We start from the raw sequence: 21,600 nt of genomic DNA on the forward strand, positions 1-21,600 counted from the left end.
ACATCAATTGCATTTCTCTAAAGCTAAGCTAGCAAGAATATTCCCTAATAAAAGCCCCATATGTGATAAATGTAAACAAACGACAGCAACATTGTACCATATGTTCTGGTCTTGTTCAAAACTTGCTAATTTTTGGTCATCCTTTTTTGATACCATGTCTCAAATATATGGTGTTGATATTCAGCCTTCTCCTTTAATTGCAATCCTTGGCATAATACCAGAATCTGACCAGGGTAGTTTCCCAGCCTACCTGCAGAGGGCGTTTGCCTTCTCCTCTTTGCTGGCTAGAAGGCTCATTCTTTTCAAGTGGAAGGACACAACTCCTCCAATACACAACCACTGGATAAGGCAAATGATGCAGAGCCTTAAACTGGAAAAAATAAGAGGTACACTAAATGGCTCCCTCCAGTCGTTTCAGAAAACATGGGACCCTTTCATAAGATACGTGGACTCATTGCCCGGTCTGGACATTTGAAATAACAATCTTTCCTGTCCTATGTATGTACAATGAATGCACTTTTACTTGGTTTTTGTTTTTGTTTGTTTGTCTTTTGTTTCTGTTTTTGTCTCTTTGTTTCCAGTTTCTGTTGTATTAATGAGAAAATCTTAATAAATAAACAACTAAAAAAAAAAAAAAAAAAGAGATTATGTATGGTCACTTTTTCTTATTGTTTCACGTGGAGGTCTACTGACCTTGTCTAAATAATGTAGGCTAGTTTATGTCCATGTATTATATTAGGACCCAAGGTTAATGGGTTATTCTATTTACCATGTTTTCACAGGCTGCTGCCTCATAATATGGCGAAGACGAGTCACCTGAAGGCCTAACTCGCCATAGAAGACTGAAAGAATGTAAGATTAACTTCTTAGTGACCAATATGACTTGCTCATTGATACATTTGCTATGTCAATATGAGGTGCATGGCAAAGTATTTAATTTATTTGTCTCGCTTCTAGGAGCTGTAGAAACAACAGGGTGTTCTTTTTCAGGGTATTCTTTTTTATAGAACTGGACAGGTCATTTATTCGTTACCCTTGTTTTTGAAGTGTCCTGCAGGATGCTGTGTCCTGCAATCCTGTGTGCTGTGCTACAGACGCGTGTGGAGGTCAACCCAAAATGGGCACAGTCTCACCGCAGAAGAGTGAAAGAGGGTAAGCTTAACCTATAGCCTATGTCAGGGTCGGGGAACGTTTCTCATTCGAAGGGCCGCTTCAAATTCATCCGAGGGGCCGTAAAAGTCCTCCAAGGGCCGTACTATGAACACAAACCAGGATTTTCCCTTTCACTTTAGGCCTATATTGAAGGCAGCCACATTTAAACAAACACCACCTTCTTCAGGTTCCCTGAATATGACTTAATTGTATTGCAAATGTATTTTCTAAGATTCCATTACAAAATATGTCATATTTCATGTGAAGCTGAATAGCATTAAAATTATATCGGGGGGCCAGATAAAACTGCCTCAAGGGTCGCAAACGGCCCTAGAGACATAGGTTCCCCACCCCTGGCCTACATTGTCAATATGACTTGTGCTACTTTATAGATAAGTAATCAATGCTGTGCATTGCTATGTTTTGATTTATTTTCTTACATCCTACAGATCCTGGCAGGGAGACGGTAGTGTCCTGCAGAATGGTGATGGGCCAATCCTACAAGAGACCACAGAAAACTGATATAGTGTAAGATTATCCCTGTTGGGCTCAATAGGTCTTGCTTATTGACATATTTGCTATGTCAATATGAGGTGCATGGCGAAGTATTTATTTATTTTTCTCGCTTCTAGGTACTATAGAAACAACAGTGCCTGCTGCAGTATGACGAGGACACCCTGAGCAGAGAGCTCCAATAGACCCAGGTCCAGTGTCTTGGCAGGGTGAAATGGCACTGATATGGGTATGCACTAATGTCAGTTAAAATGAATGAATGAATTAATTCTCATATCTGAATAATGTGAACACTGGATTTACCACACACACACACACACACACACCCTAGGCCTAGATGATTTGGACCCAAGGTTACTTTTACCACAGCTCTGGCACATCAATTTTCATTTGTTTAATAACTGGGCAGGTCATTTATTCATTCCCCTTGTTTTTTTTTTGTAGTGTCCTGCAGGATGGTGTGTCCTGCAATCCTGTGTGCTGTGCTACAGACGCGTGTGGAGGTCAACCCAAAATGGGCACAGTCTCACCGCAGAAGAGGGTAAGCTTAACCTATAGCCTACGTCAGTGGTGGGGAACCTTTCTCATTCGAAGGGCCAATTCAAATTCATCCGAGGGGCCGTAAAAGTTCTCCAAGGGCCGTACTATGAACACAAACCAGGATTTTCCCCTTCACTTTAGACCTATATTGAAGGCAGCCACATTTAAACAAACACCACCTTCTTCAGCTTCCCTGAATATAACTTAATTGTATTGCAAATGTATTTTCTAAGGTTCCTTTACAAAATATGTCATATTTTATGTGAAGATGAATAACATTAAAATTATATCGGGGGCCAGATAAAACGGCTTCAAGGATCGCAAACGGCCCTCAAGACATAGGTTCCCCACCCCTGGCCTACATTGGCAATATGACTTGTGCTACTTTATAGATAAGTTGTCAATGCTGTGCATTGCTATGTTTTGATTTATTTTCTTACATCCTACATATCCTGGCAGGGAGACATAGTGCATGAGACCATAGAAGACTGAAATAGGACATTATCCCTGTTGGGCTCAATATGACTTGCTTATTGATATATTTGCCATGTCAATATGAGGTGCATGGTGAAGTATTAGTTTATTTGTTGTTTCTACAGCTCCCAGAAGTGAGACTGAGTGCCTGTTGCAGTATGACGAGGACGCAGTGACCAGAGACCTTCAGTAGACCCTGGCTGAAGAACATGAAATCAACTGCAATGTTTATAATGTTGTACATACCTGTATAGTCTGTATTAAAAGGCAGTACCTGTAGTGTTTTTCCTCTTACTTTCATATTTACCACATATTTACTATGAATTGACAACTTTTACTAAAATCCATTTTTGTATGTGCCCTGAGTAAAACTATCCTTAAACCTAACCTGTCAGAGATGTAACAACAACCTGCTCTTAGCAATGTGGCAGCAGTCTACTTGGATGCAGCGGGGAACATAGAACCCTTTTTTGAAAAAAGCATTGTATGTTTCTGAGTTTTATGAATTGTGCCCTTCCCAAACATCATGCATAGGCTAAGCGTATCTATGACACGCTGATTTGAACTCACTATCGCGTGTGTCCAATACGCATTTTCAAGTTAAGTCGTGCTCCACAACGCCCTGTGACAGGTTAGGTTTAGGGATGTTTTTGGTTTAGGCACAATTTAGGTAGAAATTCGCCTAATCTTGCTGTTCTTGGCAAAAGTAAAGCAGCAGAAACATTACTTCACTGACAGGTTAGGTTTAGGGGTGGTTTTGGTTAGGGCACAGCAAAACATATTTGCGTTTAGTAACAGAAATGCGCTGTGACAAAGCAAAAAATCGCCGACACGGCGCAAACTGCGTAAACCTCGTCACTAGTCAAAAGTGCATGAAAGCGCTTTACCGTTGCGTTGAGGAGCACGCTTTGAATTCAAAATGCGTCGCACCATGCACTAGCGTGCGATACGTACGCTAAAGCATGATGACCGCCTGCCCAAACTTAACCTGTCGGTAATGAAATGTTTCCTAGTTGTATTTGTAGCCTGAGTGCTGTGTACATCACTGCATATAGAGTATAGGCCTATTGTTTGCAGGGTATGTGTGTAGTTGCATGGTTCTTGTCAAAGTGTGTGTACATTGTTTGCTTTGGTGTGATATTAAAAGCGTTTTTTAAAAAATAATTTTCATTTCATTCATTTTCATTTTATCAATAAATTCACATCATGCATGCTAAAGCCCCATCACAGTGCAGCCTATAATGATGTGAATATACAAAGTAAAATCAACCTAGGTAGGCTATATTAGTAATAATAATTTTTGCATAATTATACGGACCTACTGTATACGGTCTGCATAAATTAATCCAACGTGACCAATAGAAGGTCGTAGCTGCTAACCAATAGCGCAGCTCTTTTACTTTGAGTCACGTGTCTTTTTCGTCCAATAAGAGCAAGGCTAGTCCGCGTTCCGGGCTGGCTGTCACTGCCTTTCATGTGGTAATCATTGGGCCATTAACACCCTGCTGTGAGACCTGCCCGCGGCTCGCGATTCGCTTCCGGGCGAGTTAGGTGTCACCAAAATTGATAGTTTTGATTCTCTCAAGCGCTCAAAATCAGACGAAAGTTAGGCAAGTCCGTGGACGATTAGGGACGAGTTCATTGTCACAAATCCCCCTTTTCGTGCTGTGTGTGACGTTCCCATCTCAACCAACAAACGAACAAAGGCACTACAACTTCTCCAGGGTGGCCGCGGGTCCTTAAAAAGTCTTAAAAAGTCTTAAATGTCATTTTCGCCAAATAAGGCCTTGAAAAGTCTTATTTTGTCTTAAATGTTCAACCCAAATGTCTTAAATTTGTGGAGCTTAATTTAGGGAGGAATAATTATGTCAGCCATGTGATGAACTTCGCGACGGAAATCGGGAGTTGTAGCCATGTAGTGTAATTTAGAACGCATTATTGAATTTTATTTAGTGTAAAGTTTCATTGTGTATAGTTTTGTGTTTTCAAACGGCTACATTAATGTAAATAACCAATTGGTTTTTTTGCTTCATTTAAACCTGTGTATGATCTTGCGAGTTGGTCCTAATTTCATTTGGAAAATGGTATTGAAAAGTCTTAAAATGTCTTAATTTTGACTTGCTAAAACCTGTAAACGCAGCGAGTTGGTCTTAATTTTATTTGGAAAATGGTATTGAAAAGTCTTAAAATGTCTTAATTTTGACTTGGTCAAACCTGTAGACACCCTGGTCTCTCAAAGCTTCCCAGCAGCCCAGTGATCACTCAACATGTGTTTATGCCCAAAATGTAAATAGCTACTACAGACATCAAGAAAGTAGTTTGGCATCTTTGTCATGTACACGCTTTGTCAGATGCACAGGATATGATGATAATTTGCAGCCAAGATGGCTGTTCAAGTGTACAAGGACTTACTATGTAGACACCACCTACGTAGACACCACCAGTCCACAACAACAGAAATGGGAGTATCTTTCAATGACTCTTTTTCAAGAGTATTTAACACTACTTCGAATTTCAAGACTTTTGGGTTTTGTAATACACCGGTAATGTTGTTAAGAGATGATAGTGTACGAGTCATAATCATCAATACTTCATGAAATTCGCAGTGGTGTTAATTATTCTTGAAAAAGATCACATTTGTTATCTCCCCCTCTTCTGAAAAGCCTAACAAAAAAGAATATGACAGTAAAGTTAATGTAATACAATTTTTTTTTAATTGAATGTAAACACAACTCTACAAAAAAAAAAAAACGTTGCAGAGGTATGTAGTCAAGACTTTTGAAGATTTAACCTTGTAAACAAAAGTGTTTGCTAAATAAAAGTAAACCCCCCCTGTCACTTTCCATGTGATAATTGTCTGTATATTTTGAAAACTAGAAGTTTCAAGGTTTTTAATGCTGTCACTTAAATGTTTGAATGACAACTCACAGAGTTAATTTAAAGTCAAAAAGACGCCCACAAAGAGTGATGTCCCATTTGCTATAAGACATTTTATTTATTTTAGCATCAGATTAGAACATTTGAGTGATCTGAATGGGAGGCAGTGATGAGGTTACTTCAGTTCTGAAGCAGTCGATACAATTAACAAGAAATGCTATTTTGCATTGTGTTGCATACATGGAGCATCAAAGGACTTTTTAAAGATTGTGCACAAAGTCTGGCATAGGTGAGACTGTGTGTACCATTTGTCTTAAGATGGGATTTGTTCAAATCTCAACTGTCTTGCTTTTCAAGAACCCTTTACCCTTAATTTTCTCAAAATACCACCATTGCTGGGTGTTGAGCTGTGTAGTTTAACTTTTTTGCTTTGAAAATCTGCTATCTTAATTCAACGAGTCTGTGGGTAAGAATTGACCTGTTTGTTAGGTTGTTAGGCTTTTGTTATGAGGCTATGTTAGGTTATCTCGTTTTAGCAAATGGAGTTTTGGATGGAATAAATTTAATGGCCGCACTACTGAGGTAAGGAGGGGGAGAGGTTCATTCCAATTTCGAAAAAGACGTTGATAAGACATCCCTAATGACCTAATATGGACTAGAATTTGCCCTTATCTGGAGGTCCTGATGACGTTCATACCTGACGTCATAATAACGCAAAAAAAAGACGTCATCTGGCGTTACATTCTGTACCTTGTGGGTACCCTGCTGGGACGTCCAACAATGACCTGGAAAAGACGTTGTTTGGACGTCTTTTTGCCCAGTGGGAAGTTAGATTTCGTGGGGGAAAATGTAATGTTATGTCTTGTGGGTATTCCTTCATTGAGTGAACTGTTATTTAAAATTGAAAGTAGGGCTGGGCGATTCACCCTAAAAGAAACTCGATTCACGATTCACGATTCGATTCAACCCCCCCCCCAAAAAAAACACCTCTTGTGGGGCTTTCTAGGAGCCCCTACGTGGTTGTGTGTGTGTGTGTGTGTGTGTGTGTGTGTGTGTGTGTGTGTGTGTGTGTGTGAGTGAGTGAGTGAGTGAATCCTACTCGGACTGGACCAGTTTATATGGACATGGGGTAGCCTATAGCAGGGGTTTTCAAAGTGGGGGCTGGGGACGCCTGGGGGGCCGTGAGAGGATGCCAGGGGGGCCGTGGCAGGTTGGCAGGGAAAATATAGCAAAATTATCATTGAATTAATTGAATAACCTAAGGAGCCAGAATAAACAAAAAATAGGCTTAAATCCCAGTGGAATAATTTTGTTCTTTACAATATTTATGTATTGTGCTTTCTGTAGTACCTGCATGGTTTTAGGAATACACAAACTTTATCAAGGTGTCAGGGGGGGGCTTGGCTGGAATCTACCAGTAGGCCTATGTGGATGGCTCATAGTAAAGTTTCGGAACTCCAGGCCAAAATAGCCTAATGTAATGTTATCTCAGAACATTGCTAATAGAAATGACCAATTGGGATTACATTGAAACATCTCAGAGAAAGAACAAAAAATGTGAGGGGTAAACCCTCAGGAACTGTTGAGATTTGTCGTCACTTGCCATCCATCCCCACAATATATTAATGATTTTTAAACATTATATTACAGATGTATGGAGGCTCTTGTCCTAGATGAACAAATGTAGCGATTGCCTGCTGGTTTCCTTACCCATCAGAGCACATGGTAATGCATCTGAATACATGTCGATGTACCTGAACACTGCTGCGTTAACACAGCGAAAACATTTTGCAGCAACACCCTAAAACAATGCTTACATCAAGACGGTAACGTTTGCAAGCCTGAGTAGATTAGATATTGCGTTTCATGCATTTAATCAGACATCATCGCATTCGCACAGGATTAGAATTGGTAAAACTTTCGGCGAAGTTTACCGCTATCTTTACTGACATGGCGCGTTCAGCCGCAGTTATTATTACTTTATCACAAGTCTCCTAACTAGTCCCGTCCGAGTAGGGCTTTAGAGAGAGGGGGAGGGAGAGCGCACGAGAGACCGAGTGCTCCGTGTGCTTGGGTGTGTGTGTGTGTGTGTGTGAGCGAGAGAGGGAGGGAGGGAGAGAGATTCCTTTCAACTCACATATGATTGTTTAAGATTATACAGGCGAGGAAGCAGCGCATCCAAAACTTTAAGCAGTTGTAAACTTATCTTCTCCGCCGAATAAATTGGAAGCATATCCATAGTAGGTAGTTCTAGGCTCATTGCATCCGTGATTGCTTTCCACATTGCTCCACTCTTGTGGTAGGGGAAGAGTAGTTTGTTTAGCATTTTCTCCGTGAGATGTTTTCGTTTCAAATATTGAAACAAGCTTGTAGTCCGGCTGCTACAGCTTACGTTACAACACTGTCATTCACAATTTACAAAGTGGTAGGTTGTTTGGTATTCATCATTGGCAAAACGATAGGAGGTAGTGTCACCTTTTTTGAACAGGAGCCCGTATTCCTCACCCGTTTCACTATATTTTTGTCTAACTATTTCACTCACCACATTTGTTTGTGCATGTAATGGGGGAGGAGACACAGAGAATGCACTAGGTAGGCCTACATCTCTGGACTGAGGTCTTGGCGAACGTAATGCAATGCGTGCGCTGTGCGCTTGGATATATAAACTGCATAGGGGCAGAGGATTTTTTTTTAAATCGTATAACGCGATTTCTCAAAAAACAAATCGATTTGACGTTCAAACTCGATTTTAAAATCACATCGATTTTTTGCCCAGCCCTAATTGAAAGCCTTTTGAAAACAAAATCTGAAATCTGAAATAGAAATGGAACGCTCTGTCAGGTACCTCTGTCAGGTACCACTGTCAGCACCAGGGGCCAGGCCCCCCAAAAGATCAAAAGCTAAAATTGCCCCTGATATCTGGGCTTCCATAACTCCCATACAATACCTTGCCATTGACTTCAATGTTAAATGCAGCATTCCAGTTACAGCTTATAACCAAATTTTGAACATTGAAATGTAATTTAGAAGGTACCAAATGCCAACAGTATTGATGTAAATGGGAAAAAAGAGAGGAATTTGGATTACAACACTACAGAGCATTTTGGGAATTTTAGTTTTTTTTATTATTTTAAAAAATACCGTTATCATTGGACGGTTCATTGAAAAACGTTTCAATTGTACTCTAATGACTGATGACTTAAAAATGATTACAACTGTCATACATATTTATTATTTGGAGAAATGTAATTTGCGTAATAATGTGGAATGCGGTGTAAATGCTTAGTACATATCATAGCAATATTTCAAATCATGGAAAAGTTTTCTCAGACTAAACAGTGTGCCCATATTTTCTGATATTTCAAATTAACACATCCATTCCTGTAATAGTCAGCACGTATCTTTTGTTATATTGTTCCATACAAACCACTGTTGATTAAGTTTTAAGTTCAGTTGGTCAATGCAATTTTGAAAACATTAGCATTAGCATGAATACTGAATAAAAACCTGTATACGAGTTTACTACCCAGAATTCCTTACCTCAAAAATATGCGGTAAATCCTGAAGCCTGTCCTGACCACTGGTGTCATGTTTACAGCTCCTCTCCTGCTCTCTGGTGATAAAGGATGAAATACAAGCCGTTAAAATGGTAACCTACCGCACAACTGTCACACTGTGATCTCTTTTACCATCAGTATGACCACTGCTTGAATTACATGGGAGCCAATGGGAGCTGAGCTCCCCTTCCCTCGGTGGCAAAAACATAAATAAAATAAAATAAAATAAAAATCCCATAAATTATCTGAGACGGTCTCTCACAACATTCTCACCATAGACTACAGTAGGCCCAATCCCCCTACAACCACAACTTTGTATCGCCTGCATTTCGCCACCAGACCACCATGCGCACAAAACCAGAAGATAACGCCGCCTGCTTCTGCTGAATCTTAAAAAGTTGCCTGGCCTGGTAACCTTCCGTTTCGTCGAAATCAATTAATATATATATATATATTTTAAATGCATGCCGCCATCGTCTTCTGTTCCACCATGTCAGCGAAAAGGCCACCCCACCAGATATCATAATCTCGCACCGTTCGGATCCACCATGAAAAAAAGCTGTGTCGGACTTTACAGAGAACAGTCCTAGCCAGCCTCCACCAGACCCGGCGGCAGCAAAGAAATATGAGGGGGGCGATTCATTTATGAGAGGGGGCGGGGGCGCGCCAAGTGAAACATGGTAGGGATACAACTCTTATGAGGAGCTGCATGCATGCTGCAGGTGTTTGAGGGTTTTTATCATTGATTAAATCATGACGTTAAACATGTATTGCTCTACGAATAGCGAATATGTCACCTTCTCTCATTGATCTTCATTGTTTTTCATTGTGTTGCTTTCCATGATTACAATGACCCTAAACATACACCTAAGGCCAAAGTTAATTTTCTGGAGAGGTGAGAGTGATTCAGTGATTAAGTATGACACCCAATCTGCGTATTTGAAGTGTTTTGAAGTGACTTATCTGCTCATTTTCACATTATGTTCGATAGGCGACAAAAAAATTGTCTTGTGAAAATCTGCCCTGTCTGTGTTCAATAAAGGGTCAATCTTTCTTTGGTGCATGAAATTTATTTTTGTACATACATTTTCATTCGGGAGGGTTGTAGCTTTCATATGAGTGACTTCTGAAGCCAAGTGATTAATTGAAAGTCAGGTTATTAGCTGTTATTCCAAACAGATGGAGAGGCGACAACTCTTTTGGAGACGGGTGTAAAATGAACTAATTGCCATAACTGGTGCGGTTCCGAAATTCTGATAAATGGCGTATGATAGGATATTCATGCATTTTGTAGAAAAAAAAACAAAAAACATTGCGGTCCTTGACTATTATGTGTTTTACAAACCCTTGGTCAGAGGGAGGCTCCGCTTCTTTGAAGTCAGGTGGGTGGCCCTTGGACCTGTCACTCCTCATGGACACACAGCTCTGTGTAGGAGACCCTGGTCTCTTCTCCATGGCACTAAGGGACAGATGGAACAAGGACAGACTCACAGTTCGTCATGCTGGTGGGCTCAAAAACACAAACATACACATCAACCATATCGACTGGCACACAATGAATATTTCTCCATCTGAAGTGTTCTAGCCTGGCTAGGATGAGTAACGCCCATTTCTCTGGGATTTCACATCATCGCAACTCGTCAAGTCTACTAAGTGCCACGCACTTGATTCATAGCATTTCCAAGGCAACACTTGCTGCATCCTTGCCGTGACAAAATACCCAGAATCCTTCACATCTCCAAGCTCGCGCTACCGGTGTGGGAAAGCCATGCATGTTTAAGCACAATATAGTATGGCATGTTGTTGTTTCCGAGATGTGAATAGCTTCAAATAACTCAACACAACTTGGTCATTGTTTGTGCCCATTGTGTTTCACAGCTTTTGGCTAAGGACAATGTTTGCACTGTGATGACTAGATATCAACATTCTTGTAGTTTTGTTGTGCTTTTCAAATATCCTCACTACAGAAATACAGCCGACCGATCGTGTTTACAGTTTAAACTCACTTGCAAACAACTGTTCAGAGGCCAAAACGGAACTGCTATGACATTCACTTCCAAGCTTTCAAGCATGTTCCATTCATAATTGTTTGAGTTGTTTGTGAGGCTTTGAGCCTCGTCTTGCAAGTGTGCGACTTCAAGGCTAAAGCAATACCAAGACAAGCACACAGACTTTGAGAATCACCGACTGTAAAAGTACATTTGCTTGAAGGATGTGCTTGACCAACCTTAATTCAGGCGGAGGGTCTGCCTCTTTGAACTCAGGTGGGTGGCCCTTGGACTTGTCACTCCTCATGGACACACAGCTCTGTGTAGGTGACCCTGGTCTCTTCTCCATGGCACTAAGAGAAGCATGTTGATGGATTCACAAACAAATACACAAGTCAGTCACATCCACTATTAACCACTTGAAATAAATCTGGTCACAAAAATGTAAGTCTGCTTGAGACAACAAAAAGTCACATGAAAAAAAGTATTTTTAGGCCTTGATTTTGTCCTCGGCACTGTAGCCTCTTTGTGCAGATGGGCAAACTCACTTATAGCTTAAAAGACATGAACTATGTTGGGGCAGCCGTGGCCTAATGGTTAGGAAAGTGGACTTCGGATCAGAAGGTTGGAAGTTCAAATCCTACCCTTACCTCTCCCTACACCCTCCCATCCATGGCTGAAGTGCCCTTGAGCAAGGCACCTAAGCACACATGCTACATGGACTGTAACCAATACCCTGTAAGATAACTAAGTAACTTTGGATACAAGCGTCAGCTACAAGTGCAATGTAGTAATAACAACAACATTGCATTACCGAGAGTCTTAAATAACAGATTAAAACTTGGTCATTACCATTTTGGTGACAGTGGTCAATATTTTAAGCAGACTGGTAGATTTACGCTAACATCAAGGACAGGGGTCGATAATGATATGTGATGAAAGTTCAAAGTTCAGATACCAATTCAACACAATATAATATGTATGTATATGTTAGTGAATAATATTTTTTATTATTACTATGGGTATGGTTTCTACTCAGCATGCTTTATGAATTTGCTGTGTGCTACACAGATTTTCACCATCAAGAACGAGCCCAAGAAACATACTACCTCAGGTCAGGGGGAGGGTCGGCCTCTTTGAAGTCAGGTGGTTCCTCCTTGGACCTGTCACTCCTCATGGACACACAGCTCTCTGTAGGAGACCCTGGTCTCTTCTCCATGGCACTAAGGGACAAAGAACAATGTTTAAAAACTAACATTCAGACTGGGGGTATTGGGACATGTAGATTTGGTTACATTCAGACTGACGGTCTCTTCTCCATGGCACTAAGGGACAAAGGAAACATGAACAGACTTTCAAAGTGATGATACACAGGACAACCTTTGAGCAATTTTACTGGGTAACAACAGGGCCGGACTGGTAATCTGGCATAAAGGGCATTTTCCTGGTGGGCCAATGACCCAGAGTGTAAATGGGGCTTATATGGGCATGACAAGCCAATCTGTCCTTCGGTCCCAAGGCAAGGTAAGGCTATTTTATATGTATGGCGCATTTCACACATGTGTAAGCCACAGTGTGAAAGCCCATTGGTAAACTCCAACTCCCATAGTCATTGTGACACAGCACTCCACAGCACACAAGTATTCACTGCACACTGCACACAACGAAATTGCATTTATGCTTCACCTGTGCACGGGGGCAGTCCTCAATGGCGCCCCTAGGGAGCAGTGCGGCGGGGCAGTAACATGCTCAGGGTACCTCAGTGATGGAGGAGGATGGGGGAGAGCACTGGTTGATTACTCCACCCACCAACCTGGCGGGTCGGGAGTCGAACCGGCAACCTTTGGGCTGCAAGCTGACACTCTAACCGCTTACACATGACTGCAATTCAATGTGCTTTACAAAAAGGATAGATACAATAAAATGAAATGAAATAAAAAATAAAATCACAAGGTAGGACAAGCCAGTCCAGTCCCAGTCTAGTCCAGCTCTGATGACCAAATTAGTTCTAAATGCTCTGATCAAATGAGTAAATTACTTATTGTTCCAAATCCACTTGATTAAAGTGTTGAAGTGATACACTGTCCAACATTCTATGTCACACACACACACACACACACACACACACACACACACACACACACACACACACACACACACACACACACACACATACACACACATACACAGGGCCGCTGCTAAGCATAACTGGTCACCCCCCCCTGTAATTTAATAATAATAATAATAATACAATAATAACAATAATAGTAGTAATAGCTTACTAATAGTAGGCCTATTACTAATAGGCCTACATGTTTTTTAATGTAATTCAATATTTTTAATTTAAAGGGGCAATATGTAAGATTAAAAGTTTAATTAGGCCTCATCACTGTCCCGACTCTCACTGTCCCGATGCTTATTTGAGTCAAGTAAGTTAACGTGTCCACTCTCACGGTCCGCAGTCAGAGAACCCTGATTTTTTCCCAGGGCAACCCGAATGAGTGTCTTGGGAAACACTTCTCATAAGAAAATGAAAACGAGTGCACGCACGCGCGCGCGCGCACGCACACACACACACGCACACGCACACGCACACGCACACACACACACACACACACACACACACACACACACACACACACACACACACACAGAGTGACATGATCCCCACATTTGACTTCAACATGATAGCCTACCCACCGTATTATAAAACGACATTTTGTTCTCAAAACTAATAATTAAATGCACCTCCAGGAATGACCAAAGTAGACTATTGGTGCACTTGTGCACTTCAGTGTTCATGTTTCAGTGCAGGTGTAGAACTATTAGTTAGGCTACACCCTAAAACATAGTGCCCGAAGTGCACAAGTGAGCCATTTGAGATCCAGCATGATTTAGGCCTCCAGTTGTCCATGAGAAACAAAAAAGAGTTGAGATGACTCAACAAAATATGGCCGATATTCCATCATCGCGTGAGTAGCCAAGCATCTCTGTCACCCTCCAAACAGATCCTCAAGATGTTTATGAAATGACCCCTGCCTAACAAGCTGTTGTACCCAAATAGAATAGTAATGTGTGCTCTGATTTAGGCCTACAGTTGGATTTTAAAGACGACAGGTATAGGCTATTTGAAATGTAGCATAGCCAAGCCAAGGCATTCTAATTTAGGCCTACCTGAGTGTTGCGAAAACCAACAGAAATTGTCGTCCTTTTTTTTATTTTTATGTTTTTCCCCTCCATGATTTGTGTATATTGATCACATTTATTGTTCGTTGCAATAGGCTTAATCGGCAGATTTAGACCCAACTATGTTTGACAAGTTTGTTGTTCTACATTTGAAATGACTGACGCAACCGATGCATGCGCATAGCCTATATTTCAATGTGGACACCCCGGAACTTGGGCAACCAAATCTGCTAAATCGGCGATGTTACATCGCATTTGTTCCAAAAGAAACAACACATACAGGCCCATAAGCAGGCCTGCCAAAACTTATAGCCAATAATAGGACGATGTTTACTTTTCAAACGCGCGTCGAGAACACCTGCGGAAATTGGGGGAAAGGGATCTCGCACATGCAGTGACTAAAAAGCAGCAACATCGCTTAATCAGACATTCTCTGGAATAACAACGGACCTACTTACCAAATATGCTCGATTCAGATGCATGTATTGCAAAAATACTTGATTCTTCTTTTCAAACGGCACAAGGCAGATCCACAAAGGCTGTCGTTAATACTTTCGATTTTGTAGGTTACAGTTCCTGTTCGAACTTGTACACGATGACGTCGGCATCCTGGTTTGACTGCAACATACATGGGGGCCGCTGGGGGGGGAGTGTTACAGATTCTAAGGGCCCAAGCACTGACAGGGGCCCATAAGGGGGCCCAATCACTGATAGGGGCCCTTAAGGGGGCCAAAAATTCGAATCTTTCATGGGGCCCAACATTTCTGGCAGCGCCCCTGGCAACATATAAAGGAGCCTCTGTTTTCTGAAACTTTATTTGCAATTGTGGACGTTGTATTGGTACATATATTTTCTTACTTGTCTGATGTACAGGTCTGTAAGTTCCCCACTAGGATAGGCCTATATACAATAATAACACAGATAGTAGTGTGTGTAAAAGATGTGCTTATCTTTTTTGTTTATTTTGGAGTACCAAGTTCTTCAATGTATGCAATTATTTATTCTTTTCTTTAACCGCTATCCTGCGATGGCCCCCCCAGCTAGCTTCGAACCTACTCTAGGCCATAAGGAATCTTTTGTGTCATTAGTTTGGCAGGATGTCATAGCCCCGACCTAGGCCCTATAACAGGGGTATTCAATTAAATGTCACTGAGGCTAATTTTTCAAATTCCTCCCAGTAAAGGGGCAGAACATGGCCTACGTATTTAGGATTGCCAACTGCCAACCACATGCAGCACGATGTCCAAGGTGAGGGTGCGAAACAAGCAGATAACTTTACAAACAGAACAGATATTTGCGTGATGTCTATCACTACTGTTTCAAATATCACTCTCGTGTGCATAGGAGAAATATGCCTAACCTGAAGTCTTAACGGACACTGATTGCAAACGTAGGCTAGGCCTATTTGATTTCATTTTGTTCTGACCTCGTGGGGGGCTAGAATCTTGCCCTCCAAGGGCTGCATCTGGCCCCATTTGAATAGCCCTGCCCTAAGATTATTTATAGGCCTACCTCATATAGGCCTAACAAACGGTTATCATGTTATGTGATGTCTATAGGCCAACTGGCTTTATTCTTTGTTTGCGTTTTGTATTAGCTATTTAACCCTTGGCGTGTGTCTGAAAAGAAAATGCTGTGGATTTCTCAAATGTATGAAATATTTCATGTTTCTAGGCCTAGTTGTAAGTAGAAGCAGGCTTACAAATGTAATTACAACACGGCATGACATGGCATAGTTTCAACTTTGTAATAGGCTACAGCCTACTAGTAGTGTTGTAATTACATCTATAAGAGTAGGCCTACTTGTACTTTGACTCTGTATTTCTATATAATATAATGTAGATATAGGCCGACTTCACTGTCTTTTCAGAGCAATATACAGTAGCCCATACGACTCTGTGTCCTGTGGTGCACTTAGGACACCTAGTGGCAAATTACAGATACTGCAACATGCACTCGCTCGTGCACAGCAAACGCAAACGCACACACACACACACACACACACACACACACACACACAGGGAATTTTACCAAAAAAGTGCATCATCTGGCTAGTCAAGCATACTGTAGTAGTGGGACTGACATCGTTTGGGCATGTATGAATGCCGTCAGCATTGGAGATATGAATTACATCTAAAGAAGCATGCATGTCAACATGCAATGTGACTACAGAAGCAGATCATGATACTCTCCATAGGATTTCATTCAAAACTCACACCCATCTATTTTAAGACTCAAAATGTACAATTACAATGTACTGAAAGGTTCAAAACACACACCGATGACCTCCCTTTTAATCCCATTTCATTTCGAAATGAAAAAAGAATGTAGTTGCTGCCAAAGGTGGTTCTACAAATTATTAAGCAAAGGCTGTGAATACTTTTGTAAATATGATTTCTTTGTTTTTTATTTTTATAAATGTTCAAAACGGTCAAGACAACTTGTTTTTCACATGGTCATAACGGAATAATTTGTGTAGGATTTTGACAACAGAGATTCATTTGTAGCATTTGGAATAAGGCTGTAAGATAACAAAATGTTAAAAAAGTGAAGTGCTGTGAATACTTTCCGGATTGACTGTACTTCATACCAGAGCACAAGTTAAACAGCATCAGGCCTGTCATCAGCATCAGGCCTTTCAATGTGCTGTAAACTCCACTACATGCTGAATCTGTGCTAGAAACTCCACTTTATGCTCAGCTGAATCTGGTGAAATCAGTCTAAATTCATTATAGACAATAACATAAATACTGGAGCAGAGACCTATAGCACACAGCATTTTAATACTGTATACTGTATTCATCCATATTGGATATGAGGCCTTTTAATGAGTAATAGACTATGACAGCTTCATATGAAGAGTTCAGATGCAAAACCCCCTAACTCCATTTCTGAAGATCGGCACTTCTATATTTTTAGAGAACCCCGTTGTTGGTTTGGTTTACAATCATGTACTTGATAATACATATAAATTGTTATATTACATAAATAAAATTTTAAAAAATGAAATTTTGATAGCTTTGTATTAAATAAAAATGTTTAATTGAGATTATTTTCTGAAATGGCACTTAGGGGGTTTTGCATCTGAACTCTTCTTATGTAGCAACAATATAACCAGACTGAATATATGAATCACACACAAGATATACTGTGGGATATGAGGCCTTCAATAATAACAATAACACACTGTAACAAAGATAGCATATAGAATATGAAGTATTTTAATGTGTAATAAAGTCTGGCAGCTTCATATGTACTGTAGTGCAATGTGTCCATACAATCTACAATCACATGCAGGATATACAGTATCATAATATGAATAATGACAATAACACACTCGAATACAGATGGCTTATTGGATATGAGGCATTGAAATGTGTAATAGACTGTGACAGCTTCATATGCAACAAACAATATTAATAGACTGACTCTTTTAACCCTTTAAGACACAGCATTATAAATTAGCTGTTACCAGAATGGCAATGACCAAGTCGTAATGTATTACTAAAGGCCCTGTGCTGTTGTACTATAGTAGTCAACTTTCAATGTCTATTACAGCGTGCCACAGGAGGTACGGCGTGCATTAAGGGGCTACGCCATCACAGAGCAAAGGAGCACAGATGGGATATAGGATATGATGCCTTTTAACATACTCAAAGTAAAATCCCAAGTGATACCGGTATTCAACATCAACAGACACAGACACCTTTCGATGTGATTTGGGGTGTTTTAAGATGTTTATTTTTTGTTTGCGTTACATGTATACAAGCCATGCCCTCTCTAGAATTGCCTGAAACTCTCAGGTATTGGCAAGTCAAGTGAGCAACAGCTGCATGTTGGAATTGGTATTCTTCTGTAACACTTGGAATCCCCCAACAGATTAGCCTCTTGTGGTATGACATGATTGCAATGGCCTGGTTAATTATAGTTCAACCTGCCTTAACTATTGATAGTAGTGTAATCTGCCTTAACTATTGATAGTAGTGTAATCTGCCCATTGACAGTAAATAGAATGGACGCCAAATCAACGCTATTTGCCATTCAACGCTTTGAAGCCAGATTTGGGAACATTCCAACTTACATTCCACCTTAGCAACGCCAAACGCAGGTGCTGATTGGACAACAACAAGACTTCTAACGGTCAATCAAGCCATGTTCTGATGCTCATTGGTCAATTTAACTTTTAATATCTCTCTAAAATAAAACATCACCACAAAAAATCACCACCCTGGTAAGTTGGAGAGCAAGGGGACCTACTAGTTGAGCGAAAAATGATCCCCCTGGAGAGGCATTTAAGGGAGATAGAGGGTTTTATGTCTCTCATAGGAATGAATGGGATTTGGCCATTTTTTGGTCTTTTTGGGTCCAACCTTGGCTCCAACTTGGCTTCAACAATGAAATAGAATTTTGGCCTCCATTCTATTTACTCTCAATGAATCTGCCTTAACTATTGATCATAATTTAATCTGCCTGAACTATTGATCATGATGTAACCTGCCTTAACTATTTGGCCCAAAGACACAGATGAGAATGACCATGGGAGGGGAGAAGAGGATAGACCAGACGAAGGCTGACTGATGTAAATGGCACTACCTGGACGACCTACCTCATCATTTACCAACATCTCTCAAAAAAATACACTACTAACCAAGATGATATGAGGCCTTCAATAATAACAATAACACACTGTAACAAAGACAGCATATAGAATATGAAGCCTGTTAATGTGTAACAAAGTCTGGCAGCTTCATATGTACTGTAATGCAATGTATTCATACAATCTGTTAAGCAATCACACACAGGATATGCAGTACCATAATATGAATAATGACAATAACACACTGGAACACAGATAGATTATTGGATATGAGGCATTTTAATGTGTAATAGACTGTGACAGCTTCATATTAAAAACTTTGATAGGACAGGTACACTCACATGCAGGCAAAAGACCAAAACAGGGCAAATCTTCCCCACTAACTAAAAGACCCTAATCTTCAGGCAGCTGTTGTGGTGGGCACTTATGCACCTGTAACCCACAGGCTCGTCAAACAACCAATTGGCGAGGAGCTATTCAAGCCCCCGGTGGTCTAAGAACTCATAGTAGCAAAGTACATTGCATGTTGGCAGAATAGAAAACTTACATTCTTTTGGATGTAATAGCAAAAAACAACAAATAGTCTAATGAGAAATTATGAAATTACAAACTGTCTCACATGTGATCATACACAATTCAACATTCAAGGTTACTGACTGAGAGTTTTGTTAAACTGAGCTACCTTCCTTTGGAGGAGAGGGAGGAAGGAAACGTGCTGAGCTATCTCGGTTGAATCTGAGTACCTCCCAAGGCCTCTTTCCTGCATGACTATGGTTGTTTCTTCATACATGTCATTAGTAAAATGCTGTCTACTGTTAGCTACTACCATCTCATCTATTTTCTTCACCACCTCAACTACCTGAGTACTGTTGTAATGTCTCTCCTTGGTGTTGTCAAACACATGGAATCTCCCTCCACAGCTTCTGATCAGTTTCTGTAGTTCCTCAGAGCCACTGGACACATACTCTTCAATAGTCTGACCTTCAAGCTCATCTCCACGGGTGAAGAGGACGATCATGTAGTCTTTCACCCTCTCCCCAAAGATCTCCTGGAGGGCCCTGACTGCATTCTGATCCTGTTTACTGAAGCGACTCACTGTCATGACCAGCAGGAAGGCATGGGGACCTGGACAAGATATCTTAATCCAACGCAGGACATCCTTCTCAATTTTGGTTTTATCTCTGGATGCATCAAATATAGCAGGAGTATCAACCACCTGCATTTCACGTGGGCTTGAGGTTGATATTGATTGACATGTAGTAGTGACATTTTTCAAAGAAAACACGTTGTAGGTAGAAGTGTGATCTTCACCAAGAATGGTGTTTCCGGAGGTACTCTTCCCCACTCCAGGTCTCCCAACCAGGATCAGCCTCAGGGCTAGAACTGTGAACACAACATTGTCCTTTCACCATTCATATAGGAAAACAACAGCCCTAATTAAATGTAGGCTAAACATCATGCGAGGACAGTTGTCGTACTAATATGTTATATGTTATAATCCATTTACTAAATGTAATTATTAGCTGGGCTAATTGCCAGGGCACAATGGATAACTGCTATCTGATAATATATTGTATATAGAGTATACTGTATACAGTAGTACAAACTGTTCAACTCACACAAAGCACATATTTCAATTCTACATTAAAGCAATTTAACAGTGAAACTGATATGGTAGTTTCAGATTACACACAATCTCAAGCTGATTTTTTCATTCTGTTAATATTTTTACATTATTATTATTATTATTATTATTATTATTATTATTATTATTATTATTATTATTATTATTATTATTATATTTTACTTATTATTGTTAATGTTGTTGTTGGTATTATTATTTACATCCCATGGGCTCTCCTGGAAGGGCTCTCACCTACATACCTGTGCTGAAGGTTTTGGAGGTTGGTCTACTGTAACGGCCATTGTTGAGTGCAGTGGTGATGTTGACAGTGTACTCTACATAAGGTTGCAGGTCAGTGATGGTGGAGTTGCAGCTGTCTTCATGAATGGCGTATATGACTTCATGGTCTCTGATTATTTCCACCAGGGAAGGTGCTTCACCCATTGCACTGGTCCATCTCACTATGGTTTCTGGTGAATACTGGGACACGTAAAGATTGTTTGGAGGGGGAACCTCTGTGGGAGGAGAACATGTATTCAGGGAACCATAGCAACATGTCTGAGAGTTCATATTTTGGTACAAGTAGCCCCTTAATGCGTGCCGTACCTCCAGTGGCACGCTGTAATAGTCATTGAAATGTAACTACCATAGCATTACAATACAGTACTATGACACAACACAGGGCCTTTAGCGATGCACCACGACTTGGTCACTACCATACTGGTAACAACAAATGTATAAAGCCGTGTCTTAAGGGGTTAAAGCGATCATACAATCATACTCCTTCAACAATCATATTAAGCCTGTTTATATGCACATTAATAAACAAACCATTCATAATCATTTTTTATGGATTAACCGGTTTATTCAAGTGCTCATATAAATAATAATTGGTTTATTGCACATTTCTGGTTTCGGTCTTATCACAGAGATAGGGAACAATGCGTAACACACCCGTGCCTTACACAGCAACAGAGTTTTATGTTTGCGATGAGTAGCAAAAAAAAGGCTAAATTTAAATTAATTTGCCATGTGTGGAAAAAAGCTTCCGTATCTCACCTGTGTAAACAGTCCCCTCCACAGGTGTGCTCT

General features: G+C 40.5%; 1 protein-coding gene and 1 long non-coding RNA gene across 2 annotated transcripts; one reads left to right on the forward strand and one right to left on the reverse strand.

Moving 5' to 3' along the window:
- The first annotated feature begins 797 nt into the window (after positions 1–797).
- On the forward strand, positions 798–1,654 carry LOC134442012 (uncharacterized). Its single transcript, XR_010033265.1, has 3 exons — positions 798–852; positions 1,048–1,152; positions 1,602–1,654. It is a non-coding gene; the product is annotated as an uncharacterized LOC134442012 (long non-coding RNA).
- A 13,200-nt stretch (positions 1,655–14,854) lies between these two features.
- On the reverse strand, positions 14,855–21,025 carry LOC134442008 (GTPase IMAP family member 7-like). Its single transcript, XM_063192370.1, has 3 exons — positions 20,769–21,025; positions 19,567–20,267; positions 14,855–14,905 (listed from the first exon to the last, which is right to left on the reverse strand). Exons 1-3 carry the CDS (start codon positions 20,950–20,952, stop codon positions 14,855–14,857), a joined length of 936 nt encoding a protein of 311 aa, XP_063048440.1. The 5' UTR covers positions 20,953–21,025.
- Between the last annotated feature and the right edge of the window lie 575 nt (positions 21,026–21,600).

This window comes from Engraulis encrasicolus, unplaced genomic scaffold, assembly GCF_034702125.1.
Source record: "Engraulis encrasicolus isolate BLACKSEA-1 unplaced genomic scaffold, IST_EnEncr_1.0 scaffold_106_np1212, whole genome shotgun sequence".
NCBI classification, from domain to species: domain Eukaryota; kingdom Metazoa; phylum Chordata; class Actinopteri; order Clupeiformes; family Engraulidae; genus Engraulis; species Engraulis encrasicolus.

Excerpts from the sequence above, each read along its gene's own strand:
- LOC134442008 (XM_063192370.1), bottom strand. The coding sequence starts at position 20,952 with ATGGGTGAAGCACCTTCCCTGGTGGAAATAATCAGAGACCATGAAGTC. Across the intron at positions 20,268-20,768 it reads CTCCAAAACCTTCAGCACAG|TTCTAGCCCTGAGGCTGATC; the intron begins GTATGTAGGTGA and ends TTGTGTTCACAG. Across the intron at positions 14,906-19,566 it reads TCCCTCTCCTCCAAAGGAAG|TCAAACCAGGATGCCGACGT; the intron begins GTAGCTCAGTTT and ends TGTATGTTGCAG.